The sequence below is a fragment of the Hippocampus comes genome, unplaced genomic scaffold (genome assembly GCF_001891065.2).
Source record: "Hippocampus comes isolate QL1 unplaced genomic scaffold, H_comes_QL1_v1.1 scaffold132, whole genome shotgun sequence".
NCBI lineage: Eukaryota > Metazoa > Chordata > Actinopteri > Syngnathiformes > Syngnathidae > Hippocampus > Hippocampus comes.
Window position 1 is genome coordinate 3,019,952 of NW_017805467.1, and position 24,583 is coordinate 3,044,534.

The window sequence follows — 24,583 nt, forward strand, 5'->3', positions numbered from 1 at the left end:
GAGACACACAACCATCCACACTCACACCTAGTGACAATTTTGAATGTTCAATTAGTCTGCCATGCATGTTTTTGGAATGTGGGAGGAAACCAGAGTACCCGGAGAAAACCCATGCAGAAAACCCACGCAGGCCTGGGGAGAACATGCAAATTCCACCCTGGTCCACTGGACCAACGGGCCGCCCTGACATATACATGAAATGAAAATACAGGAAAAGCTCAAAGGGCACAAATGGCTCGAAGCACTGACATTTATTAATGCAGATCAGACATTGACTTAACAGCAAACATTAATAGTCTCTCAAAGTGAACAGTCGAGGGTGAATCATAAACTGGCAGCCGTCCTGACTGTAACCTCAGCTAAAATAATTGTTCTGTGCTTCATAAAACTCTGAAACCAACCGACATTTTCTCATAATGTTAGTGTGTGTAAATGTTGACATGACACCACCGCTTGTTGTTGGGATGGTCACAACTCTGCAACCGTTTCAAAAGCACAAGGAATGTGAATGGAAATGTCAGCGTCTCCCTTTGGTGCATTTGGTCCAGTTAGGCGAATTGATGGCCACCAGCGAAGTGATTGGCACTGAGGGTAAGTCCAACAGGACCCAACGGGACCAGGGAGGCTGCTATGGCACGACCAACCGCTTCAGCCAGCGACTAAAGGCAGCCAGTTGAAAAGATTCCGACATGCGGGCACATACGGACATTCCAAAGGCAGACAGCAATGCCAGTATGGATAAAATGAACCTGTTGGCATCAAAAATGGAGTACTCGGCCGGTGAACCGCTAAAGCTACAGCTTTTCTTTTAAATTTCAATTGTTGATTGATGCGCTAAGGATCTTTTCCAATTCTCTTTCTCCATCCATTTTTATAGTACGTGCCCTCATTAGAGTCGCAGCCTATCCCGACTGACTTTGTGTAGTCTGGGTTGGTCAGCCAATCACATGGCACATTCAAAGAAAAACTAAACAACTCTTCACACTCACATTCCCACCTATGGACAATCAGTTATTTCGTGAACCTATCATGCTTGTTTTTGGAATGTGGGTGGAAGTCGGAACAGCCGAGAAAACCCACAAAAGCCCACATGGGAAGGCAGAAAGTCCAGATTTGAACCCCAAACCACAGAGGCAGACATGCTGACCACCACGTCCCTGTGCTATCTTTTGTCCAGTCACTCTGTTTACATAAAAATTACTAACAGAAAAACAAAAAAAACTTTACTATAAAACTTTCCTGCACATAAAATCAGATTTTTTTTTTTTTTTTTTTGTAGTTGGCTTTATAAATGTGCGCACTGAGCAAAGCAGCTCCCATTTATGCACTGCGGGTGCTCCGTCTCCACAACAGTAGGAGGTATTTTCCTTATTCATAATCTGAAAAGCAAACGAGGTGTTGGTGCAGTTGTGCAAATGTATTTTTTGAATTTTGGCAATTAAGATGGACCATTGGCGACCTGTTCAAAACTCAATAACCGGTGAAACTTCAGCCAACGTGAAGCAGAGCTAGGCAGCAATCTGTGACCGTTAGATCTTTAAAAAACAGAATTTCAGGATCAAAGGGTGGGGAAGATATGTTGAATGGGGAAGAACATGCCCCCTTAGTTTGTGTTTAGAGCAAAGGACCTGCTTCACAAAGCGATGGCTTCTTTTGAGGACTTTGTTTTCATTCGGAACGCAAATGAAATGCTTGCAGGCATCAACTGGATGTGTGGATAGTGAATGAAATGTCGATTGGGATGAGACAGGCGGAGTTCAATAAAACCCCCGAGTGGGGGCAGGCAGACGTGAAACAGGCTGAAGAGAGTCTGCAGATGTCGTTTTGGCGCGTCTGCGTTTGGACTTGACCAGAACGATCGATCACATACTGTGCTCACAGAGATTACAACAACATTTCAAACTTTAGAAAAAAAAAACAAAAATCTTTCTCAACCCCTTTAAGAAATGAACAAGGTTATTTAAAAAAAAATACATTTGTTAGGACATTACGTTAGAATTCTAGAAAGAAGAAACACAAATGTTGTGTTGTTCCGGGTTGCAGCTCTTTGCAGTTATTTCCTTAACGGAGGAGCTTTAGCTGTCTTTCAGATCACAACATACAGCAGGCTGTTCTTGTGTCACCATAGACGACAATATTCTTAATTTTGCGCCTAGCATAGGGCTCCCGAAAACACAGTAGAATTCAAATGAAATCACCCGAATTGTGTAAAAGCAGGATCACCTCACTAACAAGCCATCCAGCATTTGAGCGAGGTTCGAGGGCTATAACGGAGCGAACGGAACGGAAAGTCCATCACCTGCAAAGGAGGCCAAGACGGGATGGATTTGACTCAGTCTTCCGCTTTGTATCACCTTCCCCTCTTGTATCTTGGCACAGTCCAGACAGTTTGGAAAAGGAACACCGCATTTCTCTGCTGTGTGATCCTTTACTGAGGCGATGAGGGGAGCGACTCTAGGCGGGGCCTTCCTTTGGAGAACACGGGCTCTGGGACGAGGAGGTGGACGAAGATGAGGCCGAGCTCTTGAGGGAGCTCAAAGTTTTGCTGAACCAAGAATTCTTGGCTGCCTGGATCTCATTCATCAGGACTCCTCGCTGGTGTTCCAGTTCCTGCGTGACCACAAGAGCGCGTACTTTTCACTACGTTGACAGGCGGTCAATATTCGGGTGAAGGTCAAAATTACGTTTTCTGAAACATTTGGAATAACCCGCACAGTTCTTCACGCATTGGAATAACCCAATTCAAGTGGCGAAGCACAGACATCGTGATGCAAAGAGACACCAGTCTTGCTTTTGACATTCTATCTTCAAGAAAACACATATTCATATCACTCAGCACAGGAATAAAGCAGTCGGCTTCCTGCTCACTCCAAAAGTGCGCTGCTGTGCTGCGCCAAGTTTAGTTTGTGCCCAGTTGGTTTAGTTCCGCCAAGGCTGTTTACCTCCGCTTGTATATTTCCCACGAGCTGCGCACCAGACACACGGATTCCTATACACAAATATGTCAGTGTTTGTATGCACTGTGACATTTTCACTGTATAGACAGAAAGGAACGTGATACCGCAGCAGAGAAATCAAGATATTCAAATCAGGCTCGCTACGATTAGTAAGCGGCATGCCGTGCCTACAAGTTGTTCCTGTATGATAAAGACCAAGATTCAATGTGGATTTAAGCAAGAGCACGCACAGAGCACGCACACCAATGCCCCGTTCAAAGTAACCTGAGTGGGTTTATATGACCAAGTATTCGGGTTCGAAAAAAAGGTAACCCAGGGGTCTTTGGGTTTTGAACAACACACACAGGAGCATAATTGGGTTTTTGCACGTGCGTACATGGTCTTTGAAAACCCGAATACTGCCAATATTCAGGTTTTGAAAGACATATTGACGACAGGTAAACGCAGTCATTGGCTCTCAATTATTTAAATAGTTGATCAGGGGGGCACACTGGGCGAGTTCAGCGTAGCGCGAGGTCCGTGTGGCAACGATTACAAGACACGCTGTTCGATGTTAGTTTGGGGTGCTCCCACACTTTGGCTGTCCTCCCACGCCATCAAGTGAATAGCTTCGCTTCCGCCTTTCTACACGTACCTGACGTCAGCGCATTGTGTCACGTTTATGTTCGCTTGCAGTTTTGCTTGTCAACGTGAGGCGCAAATGGCAAATGTTGACTTGCAAATTGCGATGCCAACCCACTTATTTTGAGCCTGGAGCGCAGTACACTGAAAACCTGGTACTGTATTTACAGGTGGTGGAGATTAGGCACTGCTGGCAGTTGAGAAGAAAATCCAGCAATACATGACGACTGCACAAAATGGTTTGTAATTACCTATAGATGCCACATGATGGCAGCAAGTACTTTTTTCTCTCCCAGTAGCAGTGCAGTACTGTGTTTCAGGGCTCCCCTACAGCTGCCATTGACGCTATGATGAACATCATCTCTAGGCTCTGTTTTTCAATTTCACTTAGATAGTTTACAGTCATGTCAGTCGGTAATGGAAGCCAAGTGAGGCCGGCAGAGCGGCAGAATAAGGTTTTAAAAACTCCAAGAAAGCGTCTTTATTTAATCTAACGAAGAACTTGACACTTTTTACTGCAGTAGGAGCAGAGGATGGCCAGCTTTTGCTTGTAATCCGCCGGATGTTGCTACGCCACAGCCGCCCTTGCCCAGGTGGATAAATGGCACCGTTTCATAAAAGAAAAGCACTGAGCACCACGGATTAGTTGATCTTGAATTCTCTTGCAGCCACTCGATTCCCATGGTCCTCCGTGTAACTGATAGCTTGCAGTTTAAACTGTGCTTCGTAAGCGTGTCTCTCTTTTCGGGATGTTGTTTTGCACAATGCACGTATTGGCACCTACTGGGGGGCGTACTTTTAGCGTCCTCTTTCACGTCCACCCTTCCCACCTTAACGGCCGCATGCTGTCCTCAGTTACATCCGCCTTTTTGCTATACAAGCAACATGTCGGCACAACATCAGTCAGTCAAGCGGACCCTTCATCCAAGTCACAGCATTCACCGATTTTTGAACTCGGTGCATACACAAGGTGACTCGCATTATTAGGCACCCCGTCCATTTTGGAGAAAATTTAAGACTTTTGTGTGCCTGAAAATACGGTAACTGGATCATAATTGTTTATTCCATCATCTCGGAATATTGTACTGTATATGTGAATGCTGGGACACATAAGATAGATTATGTTCAGACTTTTGTGTGCCTGAAAATACGGTAACTGGATAATAATTGTTTATTCCATCATCTTGGAATATTGTACTGTATGTGAATGCTGGGACACATAAGATAGATTATGTTTATCGCTGCCCCGACGTGTCGGTGCTGTTCACCTGAATGCGACACTTGGCCTCCACCAGCTGCAGTTTGGTCTGTGCCAGTTCCAGTTCCATCTGCCTGAGCTGCTCCTTCAGTCCGTCCTTCTCCTCGTCCAACGGTTCGGAGCTTGCGTTGTCACCGCCCGGAGACGACACTTGCAGGCACCCCAGGGTGCTGAAAAGATCTCGACAGTGCTCGCAACCGCTGACTTTACTCTGTACAGAAATGCACACACACACAGGTGAGAGGGGAACTACCGTATTGGTCCGAATATAAGACGGCCCTGATTATAAGACGACCCCGTCTTTTTCAAGACTCAAGTTTGAAAAAAGACTTTTTGAACACCAAATTAATTCTTCTGGTTTTTGAAATGTAAATTACATCATAACTTCTCCTCAGCTGCCTGTTAACCTGGCCGATCTTCGACCCACTTTTCTCCAGATTGTCACTACGTTTCTCCATTTTCTGTTATCTCTTCTATTGTTTTCTTCTCTTTTCCTTCTTACCACTATTTTTTATTTTTCTTCTTCGTGCTACAGCTATTTTTATTTTTATTCTTCGTGGCAGGGGTTCACTTTGGCCTGGGGAGTCAAGTTCAGCATTCGCTTCATTGATATCTGGCGCCATCTAGCGTCGCGAATGGGTATAACGTCTAGACCCCGAATATAAGACGACCCCCACTTTTTCAGTCTTATTTCAATGCAAAAAACACCGTCTTATATTCGGGCCAATACGGTAAATAATGCCGGATGATAGGTTCTTGCAGCCAAGTATCTGAAATGTGAAATCCCTCAAGACATGATAATTTTTCACATTGACTTGATTTGCCCTGCCGACAGTTTTCCCCTATTTAATCAGGACTTTTATAAAATGAGTAGATGGTTTGGTAAGGATGCTTATGTTACATTCTGACACCATAAACAATGACGAAAAGGAAACTTTAGGAAAAATACATCTCTACGGGCGTATTTAAATTGCGGCTCTGTCCGGAAAAAAAACAACTAACGTGCATTTGGTGCCTTGTGAATGAAAAGAATCTCACCCTGACAATGTCCAGCTCCTCTTTTGTGGCTGCCTGCTGCTTTTCCAGCCTGGTGCTAAGCTGGGAACAGATCTGACACACAGACCAACATGTTTACATAACAGTTGAGACTTGAACTTTAGGATGCATTGAAACACCGTACTGTGACGACGCTACGACTGTCTGAGTCAAACGTGTCCAAAAAGTGACTTAAGCGATCTAGGTTTTAGCTGGAGAACAAAACAATTTCGGACCTGTTTATACTCCGCTATGATGGCTGTGGTTTTCTTGATCTCCACCTCGGCTTTTTCCAGCTCCCTCCGGAAAACTTCCTTCAGCTGATGGTGTCAACAATAGACAAGGAGGTAAAAATCATATACAGAAATATAACAGCAGAAAAGAATGCTCTGTTGAAATGACAGATGGGAGATTAAAATACTGTACTGTGAATGACAATCAATCTATACGTCTCAATAATGGTACCACCTAGAGTCGAATTTCATCACTGTCTCTGTAGACATGAACGGTGGAACATTTATGAGCCAATGTATCAAGCACACCAGCATAATCTAATGGCCTCTAATAAACTGCATCAAAAGTTCTTCACACCGATGATACTGTTCAGTTTTTAGCTTTGACCTTTGCTCACCCAATTAATCTCAATAACCTAAACAAAGAAACACCTCACTGCGTGATGCAGTGAATTACCTTCAAAATGACCTTTACCGTCATTCTTATTTGTGGTTTAGAAATACTGCATCAAAGAAAGTCAGCGGAAGTGAATTTTGAGTTGACTAATCCTTTTCATAATAATCCAAACACAAGAACATTCAAGTAACTTTCAGTAGAAAGATTGTACACCACAGAAAGCCAGATACAAGCTTCACAAAAATGTCCTAAAAAGTGTATGTATAGAGATGATGATGATGAGGACAAGCAGTGGTATTGGAAGAGCATTCTATTGTCATGCCTGTCACTATATGTTGTTGGCACAGAGAAACAACTATACATCTACATTATTTGTAGAAAATAAATAATTTTGGACCAATTAAATAAAACTGGATACTGTAATTTCACATGATGATCTCTCACAAACTCACCAGAGACTTTCCTTCTTTTCGACGCAAAGTATAGCAATGCAAAAAAATAAGAGACCACCCTTGTTTCTTCGGTTTCCTCTTCATTTTCAATGCCTAGCCCAACTAAAGGTACATTTGTTTGGACAACATAAATAATTTCTAAGAGTTGAATTCCAGAGCTCATTTTCAGAAGGTTTTCTGGATAATAAACCAAAGTTCTTATGTGAATCGAGATGGCATTCCAAAAACGGCACTTTTAGGCATTCCATGTTTACCCTTGGGTCCATTAGTCATGAGATACACTATAAGTGGCGCCAGACATTAAAATGAAATCGAAGAAAACATGGCGGTCTCACCCTATTTTCCATGGCTGTAAAAATCATAACAGATGGGCCACACAGACAGAATGTCAGAGGAAAGAGAAAACCGCGACCAAATTATGAGCGTTGGCACTATCCATGACACTTTGTGTTCAAAGCAATTGTCACTGTCTCAGAGGCTGACACTAACCTGCTACTCATACAGTATCCGATAATTATCTAAATGTGCAAAATCTCAACAGATGTGTGAACATGCACGGCGGACATGGCAACGCCCATCTTTGGGGAGTTCTGTCTGAAAGCGGATGAATGCTGGCGATACTGCACTTCCTCTGATGTGCTAGTTCTGTGGAAAGGCATAGTGAGGGGGGGCCGTTACCTGAGCAGTCTCCTCCTCCTGTCGTCTCTTCTCCTCCTCCGTCTCCACCAGACGCTGCTTTGTGCTGAGCAACTCTTTGTTCAGAACATCGGCCTTGTCTTCTGCCTGAATGCACACAAACGTACAGCCAAGGTGTACTACGTGACAGATGTGCATCTTATTCTGCCACATTACACAGCCACCTTGTCGTAGCCAAAATTGAGGGATATTAAATAGTACTCAGATGTTGTGAGTCGGTTATGGATGGGAAAAGAAAACCTGTTCTCCTTGCGAACTGGTTCCCAGAGATCTAATTCCTTGGAGTTTGGCGCTTTTGCAAATGATTCCCTGATCGATTCTAGTTGGGATGAATGACGTCACCATGCATATTGTGCTAAGCAACATGCGGGGTGACGCTATTGACTAGCGTGGCTACCAAGAAACATGGCGCTTATGCTCGAAAGATGGGTTACATTTTGCAACAAAGGATAACAAGAGGGAACCTTGAAATATTTGCAAAGTCGATATTTCGTCTGAGGCAGGAAACACGACCGAGACACAAAGGCATTTGCACACACAGCATGAGATAACTTGATGAAGGTCACACTTTTAATCTGCTGCAGAGCGCTCAACTCATCAGCAGTGACAACCTAATTATGCCTCTCATGAAAATACTCCAGCTGACTGTGTTACTGTCATTTCAACCTTATTGTAGGACCTGCTGCGTGGTGCGAAACAAGAGTCTGACCGGCTCAGAGGTTGGAAGTACTCGCTCCACTTTGGTGCCAGCTTCTCTGTTCACGAGTGACGAAAGAATGCAACGGCGGATCAACGGGTGGATCAGTACAGTGTCTGCAATGATGCATATCCATTGTTGTGAAGATGGAGCTTAGTAGATTTACATTATTTACATTTACACGCCTCCTTTGTGAGGTGTTCCGGGCGCATCCCACAGGGAGGAGGCACCAGAGACGACCCAGGACATGCTGGAGGGACAATTTCTCCCAGCTCGCCTGGGAACATCTCGGGACCCTCCCCAAAAGAGTTGGAGGAAGTGGCTGGGGAGAGGAAGGTCTGGACTTCTCTGCTAAAGCTGCTGCCCCCGTTACTCAACCCAGGATAAGCGCAAGTAAATGGATGGTTATATGATCGACTTGGAACGGTTCTTGTGAAAGATGACATCTTAGAATTCTAATTACCTGGTCAAGGTCATTCCTGAGGGCAATCTTACTGGTGACCAGTTCATGGGCCAAGTCGTCATTCTCCTGTTCGAGCCGCATACTGGCCTCTTGGAGACGGCGGTTCTCCCTCTGTAAACACAAACACATACTCAATGACCTCTTGTAATATTGACAACAAACATGTCATATTCCTCAATTTCCTTCTTTTAAATGCCTTTCGCTCGTTGCCTTTTTTTGAACATCCCCCTATAAGTAAAATTCATCTGAAAAAAATAGCATGACTATTGTAGCCCATCACTGGAATCTCATGACTGCCTTGAAAAGTCTTTCACATGACACCGTTGATTTAATAATGACACAGCCACGTGATATGGAAAACTTTTATACAACAGCAATCTCTTTTGCCTGTAGTTTAGAACTTAAATCTGAAAATACAAAGTGCGCGTATGTATGAATACTGAGCTTGGATGAGGTACATTCCTTGCATAGTTTTATCTAATGAGACCATCGCTTTGTAGAAGAAAGAGAGGTAGTTTGAATGTCACTCTTGTTATCCAATTTGGTACTTCCTGTCAGTAACAAGCTTAATTAGAATAATTACAGTGAGGTCCTGTTGGTAGATTCTACTGCTGAAAATGCCCATGCATGACCTTTTATCTCTTCAAATCCCTTGCGATGTTTACACTTCCTCTGACGTTGTGCATTTCCCTTGGGGAAATTGACACAATAGCCTCAAATCACATTAATCAAAGTCCCCACAAAATTAATGATCGTTTGTGTTATCTTCTCACAATAAATCCTTAGAGGGAGCAGAAAGATCTTACCACGATCTGCAATCCAGAGTCTTGCTATCAAGGCTGCAGCACCACAAACTAAACTTCAACACATGATCCACATGATGGGAGTTTCCCTTCTCTCGCCAGCAACTTCCAGCCTCTCCCTCTCTACTCTGACTTTTGTCACTCTTATGAAGCAACATAAGCAAAATAAAACGACACGACACAACAAGAAGACGGAAAATGACAGTTACTAAACCACAGAACAATGGTAGCAAGGTATGCCCCCTCAAAAACTGCGGTCGTCACCGAAAAGGAACTTACTTCTTGGCCCTATACAGCCTCTCGATTGATGGAAGAGGAAACGACTGTAGCTCAACTTCTTATCAAAAGTAAACGTTTCCTTCCTTCTTTTCAAAAGCAGCAACTTATAGTTTCGATTGCAACTCGGTTATGTGCACCGCTCATGTATTCAACAATTCTCTATGGATTCATAATACCGAGTACAGAAGAAAGCGAAGGTTTTTGGCGTCATTATATTATGACTTTTTATTGGATTTGATCTCAGTAAGCACATTCTACTTGAACAGAAACTAGCGGCATGGGAACATAACTTACTTTCACCAAATGTCGCAATGAATTGAATTGCCGCTTAAAATGACTGATTTGGAGGAAACCAAACAATAAAATTGTCCAGTCAAGCTGAACAAGTGAGACCAAGTGCCACAGCAGTTTCAGTGTCTGAATCTTCAAAAACCTTTTTAAGGGCAGCGAATCGCTGACAGTACCAAGAATAGATACGAGAGATGTTGAACAGTGATAGAAGTCACATTTCGAGCCTGAATAATGGAAAATAGAAAGCAGGACATGAGGAAGGCGCACTCACAAAATTCTAATCTCAGCAAGGATGCTAAATATAACTTTAACACTTGAAAAGTAACGGTAGAGAAGCTTGTGAGAACAATGTCCAAACAGTGTTTCAATACAAGAGACAGCAACGTATTCAACGTATCCGCTATACATCATCAATTTGATTTCTACAGCACATTTCACATGGCGAGCATAAAACTTGTGCTTTAGGATCAAAAGTTTCAGTGTGAAAAAAGCAAGATGACAATACATTTAAAAAGCCGATCAGCACCTTTAGCTGATTTTGAATGTATGTTGAAATATAAGATACACTGAGCTGAAAGGTGTGTGTGTGTGTGTGTGTGTGTGTGTTTGTACCTGGTATCGGTCAATGGGGTCCTCTTGTTGGAGCTGGCTCTCTCTCAGCGTCTGATACTCTTTCTCAAATTTCTTAAGCTTCTTGGTTGGAACCTAAAAATACAAAACGCACAATTAATGCACTGTGCACACACAAGAGTCAGCGCTTTGTGAGACAAAGCAGGGGTTATTTAATTTGGAAGCGAATGGTCAAACACTACAAGTTCATTCATATTGTTGACACCAATATAGTCAGTCAGTATTTGATCTTTGAAGAAAGGTAGGCAAACGCATCGTCATAATATTCACAATGATAGCTTCTGTTCCTTACATCGCAGGAACTAGATCCTAAACAGTTAAAGTTATTTGCAGAATGGATATAAAAAAAAAGCGTATAAGAAAAGGTGCAAACCTCTCAGCGTTGTGTAAAATGTGAATAAATAAAAGCAGAATACAAATATTTGCAAATCCCTTTTCAACCTCTACAATACAATACAACCGCAGACACTACAAAGACAATACATTGGATGTTCAAACTGATCAATGTTATTATTATTATTATTATTATTATTATTATCATTTTTGCAAATGTTTACTCATTTTGAATTTGTTGCCTGGAACACGTTCAAAAACCTGGGAAGAGGGCTAGGTTTAGCACTGCGTTGAGTGACCTTGCCTTTTAACAGCAGTCAATAAGCGTTAAATGGCGAGGTCAAGCAACCCGAGGACGCGAAATGTTGAAGCTTTGTCGGTGGAATTCTTTCCCCTTCTCGCTTGGTGTACAATGTCAGTTGCTCTCCAGTTCGGGGTCACCTTTGTCAGATTTTGTGCTTCATAATGCGGCACACATTTTCAATGGCAGACAGGTCTGAATTGCTGGCAGGCCATTCTAAGGCCATTCTCGTAACCGCACTCTTGTACGACAAAGCCAATCTGTTGTAACACTTGCAGAATGCGGCTTGGCATTGTCTTGCTGGAATAAACAGAGACATCACTGTAAAAGACAATTTTTGAATGGCAGCTTATGTTGCCTTAATGTACCTGTCAGCATGAATGGTGTTTTCACGGGTGTGCAAGTTACCTGTGCCGCGGGCATTAACACACAGATAAAGTTTTTTTTTGTATTTTTTTTTAACTTTGCGCTGAAAACAATCCATATGTTTCTTCTGGTGTTAGGCCCTGAGGACAAAACATCCTTGATTTCCAAAACAATTTGAAATGTGGGCTCGTCAGACCACAGCACACTTTTTCGCTTTGGTCCAGCCCAACACAGATGAGATCGGGCTGGGTGTTCTTGATTTATGGCTTTCATGAAGCATTCTGAATACAAGTGGCAAATAATCTTTACACAAGGATGCCAGTTTATAATGCAGTGCCACCTGGTGGGATCAAAGGTCACGAGCACTCAATGTTGTTTTTTTCGGCTTAGCCATTTACGTACAGGAATTTCTTCGGATTCTCAAAAAAAAAAAAAAAAGAAAAAAGAAAAGATATTAAGGATCACAGATGTTGAAATTCCTAAAGTCCTTGCAATTGTAAATTGAAAAATGTTGTTCTTAAATTGTCAGGCTATTTGCTCATGCAGATATTTACAAAGTGGTCAACCTTGCCCCATCCTTGCTTGTGAGCAACGGAGCCTTTCAGGGGTGCTCTCTTTTCTCCCAAATCATGACAATCACCTGTTTCCATTTAACCTGTTCGCCTGTGGAATGTTCCAAACAGGTGTTTGATGAGCATTCCTCAACTTTGCTAGTCTTTTGTTGCATAGTAGCTTTTTTAGAAGATGTTTCCAGCGAGAATATTTGCAAAAAAAAACCCAATAATCCATTACTTTGATTATTCAAGATCTTCGGAGTGTATCCAAGTGAATATAGGTAAAAAGAAAGCACTTGCTAATCATTGTATTCTGCTTTCATTAACGTTTTACATAAGGTCCCAACTTCATTGGAATCGGGGTTTGTTAATTAACATTAATAACAGTTGATAATGTGATAATGTTAACAGCAATAAACAGTATCGGAACAGAGTCTTCAGTCTGTAAACAGTAATAAGAAACCATAACGTGCCACTACTTGATGCCAATAAAAACAAATAAAATTCTGAAACATACTAACTGTCAGCCCTAACAGTGGCTGTTGCTTCTGACAACGTTGTGGTATTGTGGTTCGTGTTGCACAGCTTCTAGCTTTCACTGTTGCAAAATCAACGGAAACCATTCAGGATAATGTGAGAATAAAGCATGCACATAATAATCAAGTTCCAGACAAGATTATTTCATATATATATCTGTACATTTTTTCTAGCCGTATAAAGTGAGTACCGGTATTTGAAACTGTTTGAACATTTTTTGTGCTGAAAACACAAGTCGCTACCATCATTTGTCTTCACTAAACTTGAATAAGAAAGTTCAAATCAGGAGCAGAACTTCGTAGTTGAACGAAAACTTTCCCCAGTGTTCAGTTAAGATACAGAGTATGGTGACCTAGAAAGCAGAATTTTGCCTTCAAATGGATTCCAAATTATGATCATTCCTGAAAAAATAAAAACAAATGATTGACGTCCAAGTTGTCTGAAGAAAACGCATATGATTCATTAACTGAGCTGTTTTAACTAAATCAGCTGGAAAAAAAAAAGATGCGACGACACTCAAGACTCACGATATCGAGCTGTTTCTGTGTGTGTCTGTTCCAAGTGGGCGGTAATTTGATCTCCCCTGTGTGGAAACAACATCGCCATAGTGCCAACTGTTACATTTGGGGATTGTGGTCATGTGTTCTTCCTCTGTGATGCAGACTTGTGTCTTGTTTGTGGTATAAAGCCCAGCAACATAGCAAGAAGACACTGAGTAGAACCTCCAAAAACAGTCTTGCTTTGAACCAGCTTGGATGTTGCTGTGCTAGGTCTGCACGTTGCGCCCAGAGACCACAATTTCTGACAATGACGACTACAAACAGACAGCAAAGTAAAACCAAATTCTACTACTACTGTTCCCCATGTGCTGAACTGTGCATTGGCCCGTTATCCTTTGAAAGTAACTTTTAAGACATGAACATCCATTCATCCATCCATTTTTAATCCGCATGTCCTCACGAATGCGGCGAGCGCGTTTGGAGCCTATCCCAGCTGTCCTCGGGCAGTAGGCGGGGGACACGCTGAACCGGTTCCCAGTCAATCGCAGGGCACACACAGATGAACAACCATCCACGTTCACACTCACACACAGAAGAACAACCATCCACGTTCACACTCACACCAAGGGACAATTTAGAGTGTTTCATTACCCTGCCACGCATGTTTTTGGAATGTGGGCGGGAACAGGAGTACCCGGAGAAAACCCACGCAGGCACGGAGAACATGCAAACTCCATACAGGAAGGCCGGATCAGGAATCAAACCATGCGCCTCTGCACTGTGAGGCCAATGTACTAACCGGTCGACCACCGGGCCACATATGAACATGACATTGTTATGTACAGGACAAACATTTTCCTCAGAGTTAAGAGAATATGGGCCCACTTTGCGAACTCAATGAGACTCAAGGCAGCGTGGTATGCGCAGGTTGGCCAAAAATATTGACCATATGAACACAATGAGGACAGATTAACACTGTGTTACCCTGTCTGTTGATGACACTAACACATGTAGTAAAGTAAATCACATATCGGGTCTCTTGAGTTCCTAAAAATAAGCTTCAGTCAGGAAATTAAAAATATAAGTTCATTTGGCAAATTGTACAATCGGACCACAGAGCAAAGGTATTAATGCAACGCATCCCTTTCTTCGGATTCTGGTTTATGGTTGACTTCAGACAACAAGTGTCACAAAATTGCATTATGATTGAAGCATCTATTACACAAGCATTTGACAAGGCCATGTCAGGGCTTTCTAGGAGAGCCGCTCCGCCCCATTTTCAGTACAGTAATAAATACTTTCAACATTTTTTCACAGACCGCCCAGCAATTACAGGCACATTTCCCGAGCTGCTCATAAAAAAATGAGAAAGCCAAAACTCAAACATAGCACTTTCACCTGTGCTGTGCACAAGATGTTATTGTAAGACCGAGATGCACCCACAAGGCAACAATGTGCTTGGGGGGGCGGCATATGCGGAATTGGCTTGATTAAAAAAAATCAACATCATATTACGGCGCCCTTCATCCGCATATTTATTCACTCAACGCCATGATCTTCAACATTTTAACAGACCGCCCAGCAATTACAGACACATTTCCCGAGCTGCTCATAAAAAAATGAGAAAGCCAAAACTCAAACATAGCACTTTCACCTGTGCACAAGACATGTTATTGTAAGACCGAGACGCACCCACAAGGCAACAATGTGCTTGGGGGGTGGCATATGCGGAATTGGCTTGATTAAAAAAATCAACATCATATTACTTAAGGCGTCCTTCATCCGCATATTTATTCACTCAACGCCATGATGCCATCTGCGCCAATCATCGAGACAACAGGACTCAGCCGGTCAAAACAAGGCAGCGACATCCGTTGCCAGGATTGCTCGAAACAAAAGTGAAGTTGCCGCAACACAATGTCATTCCGGAGCAGTCCCAGATTGATGCTGTGGAGAAGCCCTTTGAGTGATTCACGTTTCAAACTGGCCCTTGCCAGGTTCAGCATCTGCCGCTCTTAAACCTACCAGCTATCATCTTAAACAACGGAAAAAGATGGTAACAAACTTCTTGTTTCCCTTAAAGAAGAGCGTCTACTCTTTCTTTTGGTGGGTTCAGTGCTTAGAATAAACTGTCACAGAACACGATAATCTGCGCATCTTGAAAGATCAGTCAAAAAGCACAAAAATGGCTGGCAATCCAGGAGACTCGAATGAGTTCATCAAGCATACCCTTGACTTCTTGAGTGTTTCTCACTTAAAATGTGTCACCAGGTGAAACTGCTGCACACAGTGGGAGGTCCCAGTTGAGAGGCAGGATGAAGACAGAACACAAGGTCACTCAAAGGGCTGACAAACACGCCCCTTTTCCACCGCAGAACCGAGGCGGCTTGCCGTAGCTCGATTCACAAATGACACATTTCCACTGGCAGGTGGAACCAGATACTGGCAGGTATTAGAGGTGGCTTGCCGTGGCTCGATTCACAAATGACACTGGCAGGTGGAACCAGATACTGGCAGGTATTATTTATGCTGCCTGGTTTGCTGGGGTTCCAAGCTTGCTAAATGGATACCATATCCTGGAGGATACGTAAGGCATCAATTGAACAAATGTGGGGTTGATTCTTCAGTTTAACATTTGATGATAAATTGATAGAAATGACACAAATAACACACAGGAGAATGTTTTCTTACTCTGGTGCTTTGTTGCTGTGCCCTTTCTCGTTTGCAGCCACGTGCAAACAATTAAAGGGGGACTTGTTCTCCTTCATTGTTGTTGGTAGGGTGTCTTTCTGACTGATTCATTGTGGTGTGTTTTTCATAGTTTCTCATGACTACTGAAGCGGTGAAACTTTGAAGTGGGGGAAACAGACCGCCCAAAAAGCAAAGCAAGCGGAGCCTAGTACAGCCATTCAATAGAAAAGTGGCAATGAAGATTGTCGTTTGCAAACTTTTTGTGGAAGAAACTACAGCACCTTTACATATCAATATAATAAGGTATGCATTAGGAAGACTGTGCTAGCCACGTGGAAGCGTCATTACTAATGTATATAGATGACACCCTAAAACCAGAAGTAATTGGAAAAAAAAAAGATGCAGTCAATCCAATCATCCTTAACAAAACACACTACAGAGCATGACCAAGCAAATGAAAAAGCACCCACTGAGGAAAAAAGAAATCTACTTTTAGGAGAATCTTCATGGTCGGTTTCAATTGACATTGTCCCAAAACGTTTTTATTTAATATGAATGTATGTCATGGATATAATGTGATGGTGTATAACTGCACTGCCTACTGAGAACTGTAAGCAAAATATTAACAAGTCAGGAGTGAAATGCACGCACGCACGCACGCACGCACGCACGCACGCACGCACGCACGCACGCACGCACACACACACACACACACACACACACACACACACACACAATCGCACGCGCTTGCGCACATTCACACGCATGCACGCACTTTCTTCAAAGCTAGAATTATCAAATATTGTATGGGATCGCATATATGTGTCATTGTACTTAACTTTGTAGCCAATATCTATGAGGCGTATGGAGCGATTGTTTGAATATTTTCCAAGGTGTTAAAATTCCAGATAGATCCATACTCCCCACCTTCAATTGCACGATGGTTGCTGTATGACTCCTCATTAAAAAAAATTATGCTGATGCCAACATTTTCTTCCTTTAAGTCAAAGTCAAGCTTTATTGTCAAATATGCTCTATGTGCAACATAGAGCACAAATGAAGTTACTTTCCTTTCTCAACCACAGTGCAAACATGTGGTGCATTGAAACACACACAGCTAAAAATAAGGGCAGCACACTGAACTGCATAAAATACATAAATGTATACATATAAACAAATACAAACAATAAATAGCAAACAACAGACAACCAAGGGCACTTGTGATTATTGCGGGTTAAAGCTTCAGTCGTGAATTGTTTTAAGTGCAATAATCGGATGTCAGATGCTGAAACAGGGTCCTTACCATCAAGGAGTCGCAAGCAACATACTGTATATGGATGGTTACTATGGACAATTGTAATGTGATTAAAGTTGTGGTTCTGCAGGAGATGGTACCAGGCCCACCATGAGATTTCATGACCTGAATAGTAGCACTTGAAAATGGAGTTGTTCCCCAGGTTCAGATCACATGCTGCAGCTCGAGTGCCGTACTCGGTATTACTGTATCTTGCTAAGCGTGTGTGCGTGCTTGCATGCGTGCGCATGTGTGTGCGTATGATGATGAGGCCTCGGCCCCTTGGCGGCCCAGAAGAGTTTGAAAATTGAAATAAGGACAAAGGCAAGTGGACATCCCAGGAAAAACTAGGCCATGGAATTCAATTAGCCACGTGAGGCAAACAAACCAGCTCCCCCTAACACACACACACACACACATGCACACGCACACGCACACGCACACACACACACACACACACACACACACACACACGCACACACAAAGTCTCCATTGATTCCAAATTCATATGTAACACATTGAATCAAACCTCACTTTGGAGCAGAGCTGAGTGACAAAGCTTTTCCACCCAAAACAACCATCACCCTACCACTAGCAGTTTTCACCTCATAAATAAATGTGTAGTTAGAGTATAATGATGCTGATGAAATCCCAACGCAATTAAAAATGCATAAAGCGCAAAACTAACCAATACAGTACGGACATACCACAGGTCGAGGCGCTCTGACAGGTCTGGAGTGGGCAACCAAACGGGCCAGAGTGTCCTCTTCACCCGGCCGCTCAACAACATGAGCATCGTAAGCCACCACGATGGACACCTCCTGCATCATCTCGACTCCCGCTCGCTCGCACCCAGCAGCGAGGAGGAAGCGGAAGAGAAGAAATGAACCAAGATGAGGAAGCGCGAGTCGGGGACCCAAGAAAGAAGCGCGCGGCTGACAGCGCTTGCTTCTCTGTCTGATAGAAGAGAGAAGACTGGTTGCTTTCAAGAGTCTCTCACTCAGGAGTTGAGCCCTGCCCACTGAGCAGAGGGTGGCGGGGGAAGTGAGTGAACAGTACAACACACCTGTTTGTTTCTCACCCCCCTCCATCCCCTCCCTGAAACACTAGCAGTGTATGACAAAGGAGGATGATGACTTTGCTTTTCCTTCTTTTCCGCTGACCGATTCCTTCTCATTTCCTCTCCTTTTTAGACAGTCTGAAATATTCATTTAATTGAATCCAACATGACGAGAGTTCTTTCTAATGCTTTGTTCACACCTATACTAGAGATACATAAAAAGGAAGCTGTCGAGCAGAATGGCTTGTTTTTCCTGACTACATATTATTGTTTCATGAGGTCAAAACAAGCTTCCCCTTTAGCAGATGCACAATTGCACAATTCATTTTGCTCTTCAAATGACTGAAGGTGTAGAATATACATGTGATCTCTAAAAAAAAAGAAAAAAAGGGGAAAAAAAAAGTAATTTATCATTGTTTTACATTAGCAATCCGGTGAAACCTGTTTCCCATGTAATTTTGTCTGGGTATTACAGCGGATTAACTCCTGTGAACAATGAAGTCATTGCTGCTGTAATCATGGAGTAATTGGCAGCTATGATGACCTAAAATGTGAGGGAAAGCATTTATACATACACATACATACATACCGTATTCTCCGGACTATAAGTCACATTTTTTTTCATAGTTTGGCTGGGGGTGCGATTTATGGCTGAAATTATTAACACATTATTATATCATTTCACATGTTATTTTCACATTAAACCGCAAGAGGCTGCTCTAGACCTGTATTGATAAAACCACGATGAGTCTGACGTAAGCGACGTAGAAGAGGAAGCGCTGCATCTTCTACCTCCGGAGTTGGTGGAGTTGCTTTAAAGTGACACAGTGGATGAAGATTTCATTGGATTTAGTGATGTGGAGTGACATTGATGGTTTGGTGAACTTGTTAGTATGTTCTTTATGCTAGAGTTATCCGAATAACTCTTCGTATGTTACTTGAAAATACCAGGCACATTCTCAGATCGTCGTTTATGCGTCATATAACGTTAGCATATCGTACACTTACTCAGCGTGTTGTTTGGTATTTAATTTTTATTTTAAATTGTATGTTCTTGGTGTTGGATTTTATCAAATAAATTTTCCCCCAAAATGCGGCTTATACTCCAGTGCGACTTATATATGTTTTTTCCTTCTTAATTATGCATTTTTTGCCTCGTGTGATTTATAATCCGGAGCGACGTATAATCCGAAAAATACGGTATACATTTATACACGCACACGTGCGATACGGACCAATTTTCAGATCTCAATATTTTTCCAGGTAACTCCATATCAACACGGTAACAATATTACGATGTGTTAAGTGAAAACTAAGCTTTTTTTTTCTTCCCAGAAAAAGCGATATATTAATCCAAAAGGATGTGACAAATATTTTTTCTAACTGACAACCATCAACATGAACCAAGTTGACAATACAGTAATCCCTCGCTACTTCGCGGTTCGTTTATCGCGGGTTCAGTGCATCGCGGATTTTTTCAAACATACATAAAAAAATAAATAAATAAATAAGTAAATAAAAATTACATATACATGGAGTACAGCACTGTATATGTTGCTCTATGTGACTCGCTGTTGTTTTGCAGCTTCTCGTGGACCATTTAAAAAAAAAAAAATTTTTTTTTTTTACCTGTTTATGTTAATTGGACGCTACTTCGCGGATTGTCGTTTATCGCGGGTGGTTTTGGTCCCCATTAACCGCCATAAACGAGGGATTACTGTACATGAAAAAAAAAGAACTAAATTCATGTCGTAGTTCAACTGTGCCTGAATGATAAATAATTTTATGCTACAACAGAAGTGTTTGCTGTCTTTATGTGCATGCGTTAACTACTTGTGTGTTGTTCTGTTACAATTTGCCCATGCATTTATGATAGTTTTAGTTGTAAATCCTGCCGCACAAGGCACAATGCCTCAGAAGCCGACTTAGATTAGGGGAAGAAAAAAAAAACAGTTGACCACTCACTCAATGCTGTGTGTGGACTGGCATGCGTTTTTTTTTTTTTTTTTTAATCCACAGAAAGAATAGTGACAGTCAAGGAGGAAATAGGACATGAGCGATAGATAGATAGATAGATAGATAGATAGATAGATAGATAGATAGATAGATAGATAGACAGATCGATAGATAGTCCATAATAAACATGTTTCTGAAAGAACACACCCAAAGGTCACTGTTCCTTCAAACAATCTTTATATCTATTCTTTTCATCTGCAAAAATCTGTATGAATTTAGACGGTGATATTGAGTCAAAGAAAGAGCTCCGTTTTGAGGCAAAAATTGAGCATATATGACTTTTGAACACCTAAGTCCCCACACTCGCTTCAGTCGAAAATATGCCAAAGATCTTGAGAAATTCTTCCCATAATCCTCAAAAAAGCTAAGCCACCCTATTGCTTTTGATGAAGCCAAGGTGGCAGGGAATGTGTTTGCTATTTTAAGCAGCTTACAAAGTTCCGCTGATCTGCTTTATACGCCGACAGAGAAAAACATGTAAAAAGGAGATGGAGAGAAGAGAGAATAAACTTGGTTGGCAATCGAACGGTTTCCAGGATTTTGGTTTGTTTTCTCATTGTATGCTGCTTTGTTTAATTTATTGTGTTACTAATTTTTGATCCGAGTGCCATTCAGATTTTGATTCCGCACTGATGTAAATTAAAATATTACGGTCAGTACATTTCATTTTATTCAAGTTCTCGTTTGTTGGCTTTCACGTTGCAGGCAAATGATTCCGATTGGCTGAAATGACCTCACGTAAGGAATTACAGCAACATCTATGGCTTAAATGTGCTTAACCTTCTGCAAATGTCCTTTTATCAGTGATTTTATCTCATAGTGGTGCACAGATTTAGATTTAAAATGACTGGTTCAATGAAACTTTGAATCATTTTGACTTTATGCTTGGCGAGCTGGCATATATATTGACTTAAGAGTTAAAGACATAAATACGAGTCTTGTGGAAGAAGAAAGCAATTTTTCCCCTCCTTCTTTCCAATCCATCTCTTCACTGCCCAATTCTCTCATTTTGAATGACTTTCTCATTATAGTACTGCCCAGGGGAAAATTCTATTTCATAAACTGAAGAGTGACTTGTCTAAAAATAGACAGTAGAAGGAAGAAGGAAGCTTCAGAAAATGCACCTTGAAGAGTGCAAACAACAGCCTCATCTGCCAAGAACATGATATAAGGCCAACGGAATCTACGAATCCCTTCCACAGCTAATGCCAACATCCCAATTGGATGATTCAATGTATCCAACATTGCTTTGAATTCATCAAAACATAAGTATGAATGTAAAGAGAAAAGAACACAAGTTGTTTGATGAGCTTGTGCATGCGTACACAACAAAGAGTATCAATGTTTTTTTGTTTTTTTTTTTTTGGATAAAGTATTTTATGGAACTGAAATGCTCAAGCCAAAAATGAGATTCCATGTTTTCTGGGACTGTATTGCACTAGAGACCGAAAATGCAACAGAAGCACCAAAGATAAACATGACACACTGCAGGATGACCTGTGCTGAGACACCCCCAAACAGCCACGCGTGTCACCAACAAGCTTTCAAAGAGAGAACATTCAAATCGTCTTTGGATAGGAGACGAAAAAAAAATGCCTGATATGTAAAATATTTACTTTATGTACATTCAAGAAGAGCAACACTGGGAAAGGGTGGAGGGAACGTTATCTATTTCATCTGCCAACTCTTTCCTCTCTCTCACTCTCTCTCACACACATACAGGCACACACAACTCACAAGGACGAAATCAAATGTATTACATTGTGGACTGGTTTGGGTCTCTGGTGACCTCAGCAAATTTTTGAAATGCCCTAAGTCTCACTCACATCAAGAGGAGGATGATAACATGTTTGTGTGTGGGTACATAGCATAGAGGAATATCAGTGAAAGACAGTGGGAAAATTATGATTGGTATCCATACAAGCCACCTATCTGATAAAACTCTGATAAAGTAATTAACAATGAACAATAATTGTCAACAAAGTTCCATAAAAGCCACAGGAAGAAAAAGTTATAAACTCCGTCATAGTAAACAGCAGGACGCACACTGGAGAAAGCTGCCTGGATACACTGGGGCTGTGCCATATGGCTAAAATTTGAAATGTCAATATTTTTGCCAGATATCTCGATAACGATATTAACTATAGGTTGAGTGAAAACTAAGCATTTTCTGAAAAAGAAAAAACTAAATATCAATCGAAAAGGATGTGGAAAGTGTAGGTTTTTTTTTTTTTTAATGAGAGCTTACTGACAGCAACAACATTAACAAAGTCAGCAATAAATCAGAAATAATTAAATTTACATTGTACTACAATTGTGCTTTCATGATCAATAATGTTATGCTACAACAGAAGTGTTTGTTATGTTTGTGGGCGTGTGTGTGTGTGTGTGTGTGTATACATGGCATCCATGCGTGTGTTGTTATGTACCAATTTGTCCATGCATGACTGTAGTAAAAATAAGTGGTTCAGAATGTGGATGGATGTGTTGTGTGGCTTGAAAAAAAAAACATTTTTTTTTAATTAACCACCCACCATCGTACAGAACAATGTTTGTGTCACATGCACTGATGCATTACATGGCAATGTATGGACTCCTGGATGCCTGGATGGCATTTTAAGGGTCATGGCTGAAGAAAAACCAAATGAAGACTTTGGAGTGGCCTTGTCAAAGTCCTGATCTGAATCCTATTGAGATGCTGTGGCACAACCTTAAAAAGGCGGTTCATGCTCCAAAACCCTCCAATGCAGCGGAATTACAACAATTCTGCAAAGATGAGTTGGTCAAAATTCCCCCACAGCACTGTGAAAAACTCATTGCAAGTGATCACAAACGCTTGATCGCAGTTGTTGCTGCTAAGGGTGGCCCAACCAGTTATTAGGTCTAGGCGGCAAACACTTTTTCACACAGGGCCATGTAGGTTTGGATTTTATTTTCCCTTAATTAATAAAAACTTGAACTTTAAAAACTGCATTTTGTGTTTACTTGTGTTATCTTCGACTAACATTTTAATTTGTTTGATGATCTGAAAAATTTAAGTGTGACAAACATGCAAAAAAATAAGAAATCAGGAAGGGCGGCAAACACTTTTTCACACAATATCTTGATCTCGATATGATAAAGACATATAGTCCAGCCCTACTGGCTGCGGTCATGTGTTTTTAAAGTTTTAGTGAATCTGTTTGCATGAAGAATCTTAATAAATGGTCAATTGTACTGAAGCGTTATTACAGAAACTCTATGTGAAACATTTGCGATCGCTGTTAATCGTTAAACACAATCTGAAATCAGTGCTTGGCTAAAAGGAAGATGAGCGTTTGCTGCATGTGCTTGGAAAGAGTCAAACCTTGATGTTGCAAGCTTGCTCCATCAGCCTTCTGGCATTCTCTGCAGCTCTGTAGCGTTTGGGAAGCTGGACTCTGAAGAACTTGAGAGCGCCTTCAAAGTCTGCCTGCAAGAGATCCTCTTTGGATGTCTGCAGGTGAACAGGTGAGATGGAGAGCGGAGGGGGAAAAATTAGTCATGCTTGATACATTTTTCCTCCAAATTGTTCAGTTTTGTATTTCACTTGATTGGAACTACATACACGCATTACACAAATGCAACATACAGTATTGTACATGACATAGATCGCAGACGAATGTTCTCACCGTTTTAGGTTCTTCATTTAATACATACATAGAGTATACAAACTACGGATGCACGTCGCCACAGGCATCACCAAACAAAGTGCACCGTGGGTGGCTACTGTGGTGTGATGCATTGCATTGCTACTCCCGGACGGATTATTTTTTAAATTCATTGGGCCATTGGTGACCAACTTGTAATAAGGACATTATACATAATTTTATGGATCATTGTTTTATTTATTAGTGCCACCTATGCCGTTACAATTACATATGTTATCCATTTAGACTGATCACCCATGACCAAATGTATTTAAATAAATATAGACAAGGTTTGTCAGAAAAGTTCAAGGACTGAGGGTTACAAGATTTGAAATTTGAAATTTTCCCTTTCAATGTGGCCCAGACGATTGACCAGCACGTCTACAACGTGATCCTGTGGCGTTTACTCCATTCAGTGTGTGAAAAGAAGCGAGGGTTGTGACAGGGCAAC

At 41.6% G+C, this 24,583-nt stretch overlaps 1 protein-coding gene and 1 long non-coding RNA gene across 3 annotated transcripts in view; one reads left to right on the plus strand and one right to left on the minus strand.

The window, feature by feature from the left end:
- Nucleotides 1-221: 221 nt before the first annotated feature.
- Nucleotides 222-24,583, minus strand: part of rabgap1l (RAB GTPase activating protein 1-like) — a 118,572-nt gene continuing 94,210 nt past the window's right edge. The window contains exons 19-26 of one of the 2 annotated variants that reach the window (XM_019875197.1): nucleotides 23,811-23,939; nucleotides 10,795-10,887; nucleotides 8,810-8,920; nucleotides 7,632-7,736; nucleotides 6,108-6,191; nucleotides 5,875-5,946; nucleotides 4,847-5,047; nucleotides 222-2,610 (exon numbers count right to left, since the gene is read on the minus strand). In XM_019875197.1, coding sequence (XP_019730756.1) covers nucleotides 2,455-2,610; nucleotides 4,847-5,047; nucleotides 5,875-5,946; nucleotides 6,108-6,191; nucleotides 7,632-7,736; nucleotides 8,810-8,920; nucleotides 10,795-10,887; nucleotides 23,811-23,939 — 951 coding nt within the window. In that variant the 3' untranslated portion in view covers nucleotides 222-2,454. Of the gene's footprint in view, nucleotides 2,611-4,846; nucleotides 5,048-5,874; nucleotides 5,947-6,107; nucleotides 6,192-7,631; nucleotides 7,737-8,809; nucleotides 8,921-10,794; nucleotides 10,888-18,095; nucleotides 18,351-23,810; nucleotides 23,940-24,583 lie in introns of those variants that run through there. The other variant, XM_019875196.1, reaches the window with a different exon arrangement.
- Nucleotides 13,234-16,790, plus strand: LOC109518990 (uncharacterized). Its single transcript, XR_002168857.1, has 3 exons — nucleotides 13,234-13,735; nucleotides 15,675-15,852; nucleotides 16,225-16,790. It is a non-coding gene; the product is annotated as an uncharacterized LOC109518990 (long non-coding RNA).